This window comes from Diplotaxodon limnothrissa, linkage group LG5 (genome assembly GCF_057381915.1).
Source record: "Diplotaxodon limnothrissa isolate DT_005_m linkage group LG5, D_limnothrissa_male_GT1.1, whole genome shotgun sequence".
Classification (NCBI taxonomy): domain Eukaryota; kingdom Metazoa; phylum Chordata; class Actinopteri; order Cichliformes; family Cichlidae; genus Diplotaxodon; species Diplotaxodon limnothrissa.
Window position 1 is genome coordinate 35,384,967 of NC_140600.1, and position 12,291 is coordinate 35,397,257.

Consider the following 12,291-nt stretch of genomic DNA (forward strand, 5'->3'; position numbering starts at 1 on the left):
TGCTAGCCACTTACCCTACCCCTAACCATCAAAAATGAATGCCATGCCTAATCCTAACCCTGAGACTAACCTTAACCATAACCTAACCTGACACTAAAACCACAATTTGAGCCTCAAAAATGCCTCCAAACTTGTGGGGATGAGCATTTTTTCCCGTAAGTGACTGTTGGTCCCCACAAGTATAGCAGCATGCCAATTTACTGTCCTCACAAAGATGTCTAAACATGTACACACAAACACAAACACACACACTGGAACTTTACTGTTTGGGTGTGGATGGTCAGATCCAGTGTGGTGCGAATGTGAGTTGCCACACACACTGAGGGAGTGGGGCTGGAGTATAACACAGAAATTGCAGCAAAACTCCAGCAGGATTGAGTGGGAGTGGGAATAATACAATACTCCTGCACAGAATTCTGCTATGTTATTAAACAAAGGGCGGAAAGGTGAAGAAAAAATATAAGCTGCATGTTATCGCCATTGTTAGAGATGAAAATATCCATGGTTTTGCAGGACCCGACAACCATAACTCCCAAACTGTTGCCACTGATGTACCTGTTGTTTAGTAACATTCATAAAAGGAGCATGACAGACAGGAGAAGAGCTGTCGAACACATTCAAATATGAAGACAAACACAGAATGAGGATTATATAATTGTCGAAATGGAGAAGCACATCGGTCACTGTAACTAGCTCCTAGCACATATCAACCATTTTTCTAATCAAGCTGGAAAATAGTTTTTGAAATCTCCTGTTTAAATATACTCATCTTATATATGGTGCCTGGTTAATTGATAACAAATCGGTGAAAGATGTAATATTTAAAATTATGGCTCCAAAACAAAGAAACAAATGTAACTGGGATTCTGGGTTTGGAAAATTGTTTAACTTGACACCCTCCATTTTGTTCAACTGTGTATGGACTATTAGTATAACTGGAGAGGTTAAAAAAAAAAAGAAATGCACTGCAGACTTGCTGGTATTTATGAAGCACACAGATATGTCGATGAATGACACGTCCTTTTGCCTTATCGATAAATTAATTGTCCGTCTTTATCTCTACTAAAACAAAACAGAGAACAATCACCTGACAATTTGAACTCTCTTCAACTCTGAGTGTAATTTAAAAACATTTTAGATTTAAAACTACAGATAAAATTTTTTGTTGTTGTTGTTGGTTCAAAAACCCAACTGCCTGGAGTAACATTACCATGACAACAAGTCTGGGGTCACCGGAAAGCTTGGCAATTCACAAGGGAAGAGAAATGGAGGAACAATACAATATACGCACTATACTTTATTTTATGATTTGCCCATGAAGGTTACGTCTGAATTACTGAAAAAAAAATGTTTTAGTCATGTCCAAACTTCCTTTTTCTGAAAAAAAAAATAAAAAAAATTGACAGCCATGGTAGTAGGGATGGGTATCGTTTAGGTTTTATCCGATACCGGTGCCAAATCGGTACTTTTGAAACGGTGCCGGTGCTCAAACGGTGCTCAAACCGGTGCTTAAAGAATGGAGAACACAAAATTGGTCCAAAAACCTCTCATGTTCAGCTGTTTTTTGTAAAAATATAACAATGTTAGCCTTTTCTGCAGCTATGGGGCATATATGGTATCACTCTTGGCTGGAAGCAGTGCTTAAACAATGGAAAAAACACAAACTTTGTCCTAAACCTCTCATGTTTAACTGTTTTCCACTTTTTCTTTGGTCATTTTAGCCTTTTTAGCCAGGGTGAAGGGAGTATCTGTCATCAAACAAGAGGACAGCGTCATGTAGCTATGATGATGTTTGCTAGTTCACCTTACATGCATTAATGTAATAACGTGGTTAGCCTACTCAACGTAAATTAGCTACTCACGCAGAGAAGAACGGCTGCTGCCACCATCATCCGTCATCATTTCTGCTACACTGGCAGGGCTAGGGGCCAGGACTCTCCTCTTCGTGTTTTTGGGGGATGTTGCATAACAGGCACCACACCCGCAGTAGATGTGCTCGGTGTGAGGTCTCGCAGCAAGCTATCAAATACGGCGCATTTCTGGGCTTTTAAAAAAAACGCTATGCGTCGCCAGGTGTTTCATCGGATTTGAGGTGTTACCTCCTTTGACAGTATCACAGTATCAGCTTAAAGCACTTGTTGCAGGCTGCTGAGTTTGCATCTTTTGCTGTGAAGTACAGCCAGACTTTTGACCGCTTCGCCTTGGACATTTTTAATCTGTAGCTCTGCTCTAACAGAACGTACGTACCTGGCCCCGCCTACTATCCTGGGAAACGTAAAATGATTGGTTAGAATCTAAAATGTATCACAGCTCAGGGAAAAAAGCACCGAAATAAAGCACCGAAATGTGCGCTGCTTTTCGGTCTGGTTACTACCGTTTATGTCAGAACCGGTGCCATCATGGCACCGGACACCGGTACCCATCCCTACATGGTAGTTTAACATCTTGTCTCAGTGAATCAGGCTGCTGGATTTGACAAACACTGCAGCTTACTGGTTGCCCAACTGTCTAACTGACAAGAGGCCTGACTGAGTGTCTGTTTAAATGTCCTGATTTACTTGATGGCTGTATGGGTTTATAATAATTGGCTTTCCAAAATGGCCCTCTCTGGTGGTTGGCTGTACCGCCTGGCTGCATAGCTTTACAGATGAAATCAGAGTAAGAAAAAAAGCCCCACTAAGCTGAGCTGATCTGTGACCAAGTGACAAAATGTGATTTCTGCTGATAAGAGTCTGTATGTGTCTGTGTAAGATAAAGCTGCCCATGTTTTCCTTGTTGTTAGTGCTTTGCTCCCCTATCAATTCTGTTTCCCAACATAGAACGAAGGGAAAATGTCTTGCTAACAAGATGCCTGTAAACACTGGGGGAAAAAAGCTAAATTCTGGTGCAATCTAGATTAATGGATAGACTGAAGAATAAGGAAATGTGTATCCTGTTCCAGCTAAATGGGGTTCGCGGCTCTTACTAGACTGAATAAGATTTAGAAATAAACTGTGTCGACAATGTGGTATGAAGTGGGAGCTATCCAACAGCACTATGCTCTGCTCTCCTCCCTGATCACTCAGGTAGTCATTGCTACTCCAAACATGTCTCAGCCCCCTCCTCCAAAACCGTTGCCTGCATTGGCTTTTTCACGGTAAATGTCATTTTGAAGACCCTTGCCAGCATCTTCTATAAATAACCACCTGATCAACACAGCTGCCACTCATTCATTCAAGGACATTCGTATGTGAGGGGAGCCAAATGCCTCTCTGCCACAGCTATTTGGCATTATTCATGATGGCATTTCAATTAAAATAAGAGCAATGAGTGACGGTGGATGAGGGAATGAGTGGTATAACATGAATGGAGAGACTAATAAATGCAGTCATAAATCCCACTCGATGGCATTAAGTGATAGTGAGGCTTACACAGAGGGGGGCTTCAAAGATTTTGGAGCGTTTTCAGGTGAACCACACAAAACAAAACTGAGCAGCACTTCTGTAATGTATTGACTGACATGCACACAAGAACAACCATGTGTCTAAAGATATGATCCCTTCTCTTCTAGGGCTGTTTTTCATTCTACAGAGTCTTCAGAAACAAGTAGGCCAATCAGCTCACATGAAAGCAGCTGACAGCTTTGCTGAGTCTGGACTTTCTCCAACATGAGCTTACAAAGAGCTTCTTACACTTTGTGAAGTGGTTTCTTCTACTTGATAGGAAGATTTGTTTTGTGAAACTGCATGTTTGCTTTAGATGTGACATGAATTTTTAACCACATCCATCACTGAAAGCAAAAAACAAAATAATACAAATAGACATATCACTGTAGGCATAACAGGGGCATAAACACAAAGGCAATAGGACAGCTTGGATTGTTCTAGGACTGCAAAGTATCTTTAAATGTTTTTTTTTCTTCACGGATGAAAGTTTCCTACATCAATAGAGTGATGAGATGTAGGGGAATTAGATTGAATGTGGATAAATAATTATTTCTGTTAGTGATCAGTAACTTTCCACTACAAAAAGGAGTAACATTTGGATGAAATTATTCATAGACTGAATTTCATCCAGAAAATAAAGGCACCGGGATACAAAGCATTTATTTCAGCGTAGAAGGGTTTTGTTTTCCAGACATTTTCTTTGCATTCAGAAAATGCAACCTGTATTTGCCAAGAACATTTTGCCCTATGCCACATTTATTCTTCCACTGAATCTAGCTTAGTTATTTTGTACTTTTGCAATATGAGGTGCTTTGTGCAAAAAGTCATTGTAATGTGATTGGCAGGTATAGTTTTACCATGGTCACTATACACAAAGGAAATCAAATGCTAAATCAAAGATGAAATTACATCAATATTTAGCTTCTGACTTCTCTCTTTTCTGTTTATTTAACATCAGTCTCATAATATCTATCACATCAATGCCATAAGATGACAAAAGCCTGAGGAGATGGTATTGTAACTCTGAAATGACAACACAGGCACGGCTTCTTCAAGACGGGCGCTTCGCTGCATTTATTGAACGCTGTGAAAACTACAAACATAAAACACAAAGGTTTTAAGCGCTTCAGTCTATCAAAAGTAACACTTGTGCTTTAACAACAAAAATTACCTCGTGGCTGCCTGCCACTTCGGAGGTCCTAGAAGAATAGCTTTACAGTCTTGTGCATTCTAAATTAAAACATAAAATAATAAGAACACCATACATTACAAATTTTCACAATATTACAATACAGTTATGGCAAATGACAAATACCTTGTACCGCTGGTAGACTAACCAGGCCTTTGCAGATAGCTCGCTGGACTCCTTAGCATGATTATTAAACGTGAGCTCACAGCCTATACTATCACGCCCAAACCTCGCGATAATAGCGGTGTAACAAAACTTGTTCTTTGTGACAAGATAAACACACCCTTACTGTTAGATTTGTATTGTTGATTGTCATTTATGCTTAGAAATATTTACTTATATATGCTTAGAGTTTTGTAATTAGTTGTAGATTGGTAGAGGTTTTGATCCTTGATAGTCTGCAAACTTTGTGTGTATTAGACAGCACTTTGGGAGCATGAGAGGTCATACCGTGTCTTATTGTTTTATGGTAGGATTAACGTAGTTGCGTCTGTTCTAGTCTAAGTGCTCTTTGTTTAGATGAACTGCAGGACTTCCTCACCGTGTTATCTAGGATGAACCATCTAGGGTGAGGGGGAGGCTACCCTCTTCCTGACCAAGGATGTTTGACCCTTTGATCAGCAGTCCACACACACACACACACACACACACACACACACACACACACACACACAGGCAAGGTACTCTTTGTGTGTATGTAGACGTCATATGTTAATGAACTTATGCATATTCATGTAACCTCAATAAAAGAACAGTGGTACGGGAGAACGGACGAGAGCAACTGGGGTCAAGCGAAGGAACGGTGCCTGTCCGGTTCTCTCCCGTGCACGAGAAACATGAAGAAGTTTGCCTACTTCGTGTCTTGCTTTGCAGTGTAATTATATTGTCTCCAACGTTCCAGCGGATGGGTTCAAGCTACAAACCTATCATTAATTGGTCCTTCGAGAGCCGGAGCCCTGGAGTCGACATTCACCAGGGGGAGAAGAGACACGCTGAAAGACTGACGTCAGCCAGGAAGTTCCTGTAGTAAAGTCCCGAGACGTGAGAATTTGTCATCGGGCCTGTGGATTAGCTGTCTGTTTTCTCTCCTTGATGAATGACGATCGGCGGGATTCGAGGCTGATATTACACACTAAGCAACGCCGAGTAAGTTGAGAGAGCGACTCTATAACCGCAGAACTGGGTTAGTGTCCCGAAAAAGAGGTTTTGGTTAAATCGCCCAAAGGCCTAAGCGTCCGGTGAGTGTCCGGTTTTGAAATCGCCCTGGGTTTGGGTCCCGAGCGTCCCTTCATTGGGTTTTGTCGCGCGACTGGGTGAGGGTCCCAGAATTGGGTGAGGGTCCCGAAAGATTGGGTCGGTGTCCCGAGTGGTCCGGTGTGAGTCCAGAGTAGGCCTATTCTGTGTTGTTGTTGTTGTGTTTGAGTGTGTTTGTGTGCGGAGCAGAACACGTGGTCTGTGACACCGACTGTTGTTGTTATCATGGGTTTCTAAGCAACCAAGAGTGAGTTGGAGGGAGACAGACGTTTGTGCTGGACTTTGCTCCTGGCAGCTGACACAAAATGTTAACTCTTTAGCTTGCCCTGATCGACAACAGCCTGTGTGCCAGACCATAGATTTAATTGAGGTGGATAGTTGTTAAGAGTAATCTACATTAAGCTTGTGGTTGCTTAAATTCAGTACAATGACATGTGAGGTGAAGTGATATAGGTAAATATTTAAACTAATGAAGTGCATAGAGGCACTTGACCTGTGTGAAAGACAGTCGTCTTGTTATGAGCCATTGTTGAGATATAGAGCACATCTGTGAAAACAACTAATATGCTGAACCCTGTATGAAACATCTAAAAGTACATGATGGAGGAGCTGTGTTGAATATGAAAGTGTAAGACTTTGCCGCTGTGGGCAGAGCATGCAACTACTGTGTGATGTTGCGTTGCAGTTTTTTTCTGAGCTGATGAGCAAGCTACACATTATCAGATCAAGAGCTGTCTGGGAACTACTCAAAGAGGGGGAAACAGAGAGTGTGCAGCGTTCCTGTGAGCAGTTTTCCTGCATCTTGACTTGTGTGTAGAGTGTTCATAACATCAGCATCATGTTTTTGTTTATTTGTTTGTTGGGTTGAAAATAATTAAATAAACTTGTGATCGTACATATGGATCACCATGGCACATATCATCAGTCATGTGATTTATTTATGCAGATGACAAAGTGAGTGTGAATGTGTCTGACATCACAGTGTTTTTGTGCGCTGTGTAAAAGTAATTGCCTTTGATTGTGAGTGAGAGCGGTGATTCTGCAGATCACCAGCTATTGTAAAGAAGAAGAAAAAAAAAGGGTGAAAAAGAGAATGAACTTATATTGTAGATGAAAAAGAAAAATCATAGGAAAAAGGTTTTGTGTTGATCAGCCAAAAACAACTACAATTTCATTTTCTGCTTTTAAGAAAAGACTGTTCACAAAAACACAGAGAGAGAGAGAGATGTGTGTTGATTAAGCAGTGATGATAATAATGAAATGTCTTAGTTTGTCACTTTCAGGTGAAAAGCAGACCTGAATCAATTTTCCACATGCAGCGGTCGGAAGAAAGTTATAGTTTAACATCATTGGAAACATGCAGGCCAAGTTTCTGGCTGAGTTATTTACAGTGCCATGTGTTTCTCAACCTCACAAGCGAGCTCACTCCTCCCTGAAGATAAGGAATGCAGCTCCAAAGCAATAACATGATAAAGAGACATCAGCAAGTCCTGAGCAAAGAGTCCCAACAAGCAGCAGCAATGTGGATAAACAGCAGCAGAAGAAGAAAGCAAACCCATCTTCCTGTCTGATTGGTTGAATTTCACGGAGGGGCGAGCAAGATGGCAGCGTGAAGAGGAGTTTTTGTTTGAGTTCTCAGCACGAGACACTTATTTGACGTCTTTCTGGCCTTCGGGACTTTTTTGGAGATCAGCGCGCTAAACTTGCTGGATCTGAGGCCAGGGTCTGCGGCGGCAGCATGTTGAAATGCTCAAAAAGGACTGAGTGACTCGGGCAAGCCACATGCGGCTAGCATGCTGGCTAGCGACATGAAAGAAATGGACCCTTCATGATGCGTTCAACGTGCCAGCGCTGTGGTGGGAAAGGCTCCATCATAAACACGCCCTGCGCCGAGGTTCAGGCCAAGAAGAAGAAGACGATGACTTCCAAGCCCAAGAAGGTCGGCCTCAGCGTGGGCGAGCTGATTGTGAAAGCCGTGGCCGCTTCCAAGGAGCGCAACGGCCTGTCTGTGGCCGCTCTCAAGAAGGCTCTGGCTGCCGGAGGCTACGATGTGGACAAGAACAAGGCCTCCATCAAGAGCCTGGTGGCGAAGGGCACTCTGGTGCAGACCAAGGGCACCGGGGCCTCCAGATCCTTCAAGATGAACAAGGCTACTGAGAGCAAAGCCAAGAAGCCCGCCGCGGCCAAAGCCAAGAAACCGGCAGCAGCTGCTAAGAAGTCGCCCAAGAAGGCAGCGGCAGCACTTCAGACACTAGCACAAAGTCAACCGCATCAGAGGAGGGACAGGACAAAGCTGAAGGAGAAACTGCCTGCTATTGGACTATTGAAGTGGCAGAGGACAATAGTGAGAGTGGCTGTGACCTCACTGTGCATGTGAAGAAAACGTTTGAGGAGAACTGAACAGTTGGAGTTTGACATTTGCCACCTGTGGAGTAAAATGGCAAGAAGAGACAGTGGGACACAGGACAAAGCTGAAGGAGAACTGCCGGCTGTTGGACTGTTGAAGTGGGAGAGGACAACAGAGTGAGAAGACTAGGTGAGAACACATAGGAATTATTTAATGTGGGAAATCAAAATTTGGGTTAGCAAACCTGGGAAAAACAAAACTGACTGCTTAAGTTGGAAAATTGTGAAGGAGTCTGAAACACTGCAAAAATAGAAACATATACAAAATCACACACACAAGCACAACATGCATTAACCCTACTAACACTTCCAAACACAAGAGAGCTTATGAAGATTAGACAACATCTTAAGCGTGTGAGTCTGTTTATCATCTTGTCCAAGTCACCTCGTGTGATGCAAAAACCAGTGGACTCATAGCACATTAGTTAAGAAGTGATCAAATAATAGCAGAGAAATGTGTAGGAAAGGCAGAGAACATGCTCTGTTGGATATGCAGCTCCACAGACATGCATTAAACCTGCCTAATAACACAAACACACATGCAATGAAAATTAGCTTGTTATCTTTCATCAGTGTTAAAATAGTGTCAATTTAGCAGACACTTGTTATCAAATACTGAATTTATCCAATAAAAAAAATTGACTCTCTAGGTTGCAGGACAGCAGTTTAACTTTTGTGGGGAAAAAAGATCCTGGTTTGACCAACCAGTGATCAGACAATAAATTTAGTTGTTAATATAGTAAATTGGGAGAAGCTTCCTGCTTGATTGATGCAGCACAAGTTTACTACTAAATTTACTGTATGAGGGAAATTCTCTTTTAGTGATAACATTTTGAACATGCATTTCTGTCGTCCTGTCATCCTAGTGGGTTAATAGCTGATTCAAATTAGTTGATCAGTTTTAGATTAATGAAAGGTGACTGAATTCTAGCACGAGTGAATGAGATGTGTTGGAGTTGTTGTGTGTTGAGTGGAGACTCTAAAACACTGAGTTTCCTGTTTTGATGTGCGAGTGAATCCTGTATTTAGATACACAACTCTGAATACGTCAGAACAAACTTCTTTTGTGAAGTGCATGACAACATGTCACATGTTTTATGATGAAGGGAAAAAGGAAAAATTTAATAAAATAGATCTGTGGCCTAAATGAGTGAAGAGCACAGACCTGGTGATTAAACTCATAGCTAATATGACATTAGGGTTTATGTTGTGTGTTGTGCAGTTGATGGTTGGTTTGGAGTGAATCTAGCTGATGATTCTTCTCCTGTTGTGAAGTTGATGAGGAGTTTGTGTCATGACTTAACAAGGCCTTTTTATTTTGATACTTTCACAGTGCACTGAGAGTTTGGTTTGATAATCTCTGTTATTTTTTTTTATTTTTCATTTTTGAACAAGCACTGATTTTTGCTTGTGAATTTCTTTTCTTTGAGCAGATCTGCAAGTCGGGAATTAAAAGCGTTACACGTCGTCAAGAAAATTGTTGCAAGTGAGTTTCTCCACATTTAAAATGGGTTCAGGTGAAAGCCACTTATTTGGGACAATTAGGAAATGAGAGTCCCCCCCACAAAGGATTCAACGAGGAAATCCAGTCTAAATTATTTTTCTTTTTGAAATAACGTCGTTTTGCTGAGCGTGGAAACGAATGCGATGATAATTTCCACAATTAGCAAAAGAAGGAACCACTGAGTGAATGAGTAAGAATTTTAAAATAACTGACTGACTGACTGAACATGATTGTGTGAAGTTAACCCCCACCTGACAAAGGTGCAGATGAACCCATGTGTTTCCTTTTACAGGAGCAGAAAGATGACAGCAACACTCGAGGTTGCATGATGATTTAACCTTTTAAATGCCATTTTCTGTGTCTGTGCATTTATCAGGTGTGTTATTCATAGGCTTGAGTTGCTCACAGAGATAACTGTGACAAAGTATGCATACGCCTGCGCAAGCGCTAATATTTGCATTTTCTTTTCTTACAGCATGCCAGTTCTTCGTGTGAATTGATGATGCGATTTATACCAGGACAACTGGTTGATGTTTTTTCCTACTACAGGATTTCTGGGTTTATGTGTGAGGAAAACTGTGTTTACAGGTTATGAGTGGTGATGCTGTTGCATTGTGTTGATGGGAAAATGTGAAGGTTACTTTGATAATGTGAATAACATGTGTGAAATTTCCTGTGTTGAGAACTGGTGTTACTTCTTTCCACAGCTAGGGATGGCTAACTTTATGGTGTTTTTATGGCACCTCTGGAATGTGGATGGCCGACGCCTGCCCACCAGGATAATCAATGTGTGTTGCTAAATGTTTGTTTTTTGAGACTGCATGTACAAGATTCAGCAGAAGCGGACAAGTGACATGAGACAAACAAATAAGAGATGCGGTGTTATGGAATAGTTAATATGGGCTCATTTGCTGGCCACTCTTGAGCCCATAAATAATATATGAGTGGAGTGACTTTGCTTAAGAGCAGTCACCGATTACATTGATGTTGCCTGAGTACATGGGATGATCCATGTCTGAGGCGACTTATGAAAATGATTGTAGTTTACTGATTTGAGAAAACCTGCACATGACACTTGTCTTGCTGATGTTGAATGCTTCTTGTCCTTATGATACAATTGTTTACAGGTATGGAGTTTGATTTTACTTCCAGATTTTGTTTTCCAGGCCATGATGGTGTGTATGCAGGCTCCTGGGAGAGCCAGGTGTTAAGCAAACTTAATATGCAAAACACGCTAACATTTTCATTGCAGGATTATAGGTCCAGGGTGGTGCTGCTCCAGGGGAGGAGATGCCCTGATGTTGCCTGGGATATGATCTAGCTAATCTTTTTCTTTAAGACAGGAATCCAGGTTTGGTGAGTTGACGCATGGGTGTGTCCATGCGTCAAGAGGAGGGGTCCAGGATTAACATGAAACAATGTTTTTTATTATTGTTGCAGTGATTTGTGTGATTAGCCGTTTTATTTACAAATATTAAACCTATGCAAGTGGTGCACCCATGTTCAGATGAGGCTTTGATGGCCTATAAGTGAAGTTCACTGAACTAAAGAATGTGGTTTGATGATTGTTGACATGCTCTCCAAATAGTTTGTCTTCCTAGCAAGGAAATATAGGTGCAACAGTAATCTGCTGAGAAATCTTCAGAGGCCCAGTGAGAAGCGCATAGCTGACAGGACCAGGCAGTGGTTGAGGTCAAAGGTCAAGCTGGTTGGGGCCCATCATGAGATCAGACCTTGGAGCCACAGCAAGGACCATTTTAACTGCCTGCAAAATAGCGAGAGACCCTCCTGGATTTATCAGAGCCACTGCAAGAGGTCGAGGTCCCAGGAAACCCCGGCACCCTCAATACAGCACAATAGAGAAATCTCACACTTGGTTGTTTCAGTGGTGAGGGGGGAGTGCTGATTGAGCCCCCGTAGGGTAAGCTCGCACTTCAACCTCCAGCCTCTGATCAACTCTAGGGCAACCAAGTGCGAGGCGTGACGGACCTGTGTGCGACCAGGACCCTCTTGGTTACCTTGACTACGACGCTCATCCTTATAGGACCCCAGCTGGTGCCGGAAACAGCTGAACCAGGAGGAAGGCAGAGGAGATGGACACATGACAACTCTCACCTAAGAGAGACAGATCCAGCAGGCCCAAAATCAGGACTATGCATGACGAGAAGGAGTGCCTGAGAGGATCGTCCACAAGATGGGAGCTGAGGCCAGGAGAGGCTTCAGGAGGATCAGAGATCATCTTCAGCACAGCAGACAGGACACAGAGAGCTGTGCTACTAAGCTTCCAGGAGATCAAGAGGAGACTTCCCACAGCAAGATTTTAAATAAAATGAAAGATTCAATATTGACGCTGAGAAAGACAATTAAGGTGTACGACGTGCTCTGCCTTAAACCTTCAGCAGCGTTGGAACATGAAAACTCGAGGGATGAGGAGCATACCAAGCTCCATCGACAGCGTAGAAGGAGTTCGAGGATGACATCATGATTCTGTGAAAAGCACAGGAACCAGAAGC

The 12,291-nt window shown here is 42.2% G+C and overlaps 2 protein-coding genes across 2 annotated transcripts in view; one reads left to right on the forward strand and one right to left on the reverse strand.

Annotated features, from left to right (window-relative positions):
• asic1b (acid-sensing (proton-gated) ion channel 1b) overlaps nt 1–12,291 on the reverse strand; it is a 203,334-nt gene that overhangs the window by 101,714 nt on the left and 89,329 nt on the right. The window lies entirely within an intron of this gene.
• On the forward strand, nt 7,686–8,458 carry LOC146632747 (histone H1-like). The gene is made up of 2 exons (XM_085354642.1): nt 7,686–8,123; nt 8,329–8,458. Exons 1-2 carry the CDS (start codon nt 7,697–7,699, stop codon nt 8,370–8,372), a joined length of 471 nt encoding a protein of 156 aa, XP_085210768.1. The 5' UTR covers nt 7,686–7,696; the 3' UTR covers nt 8,373–8,458.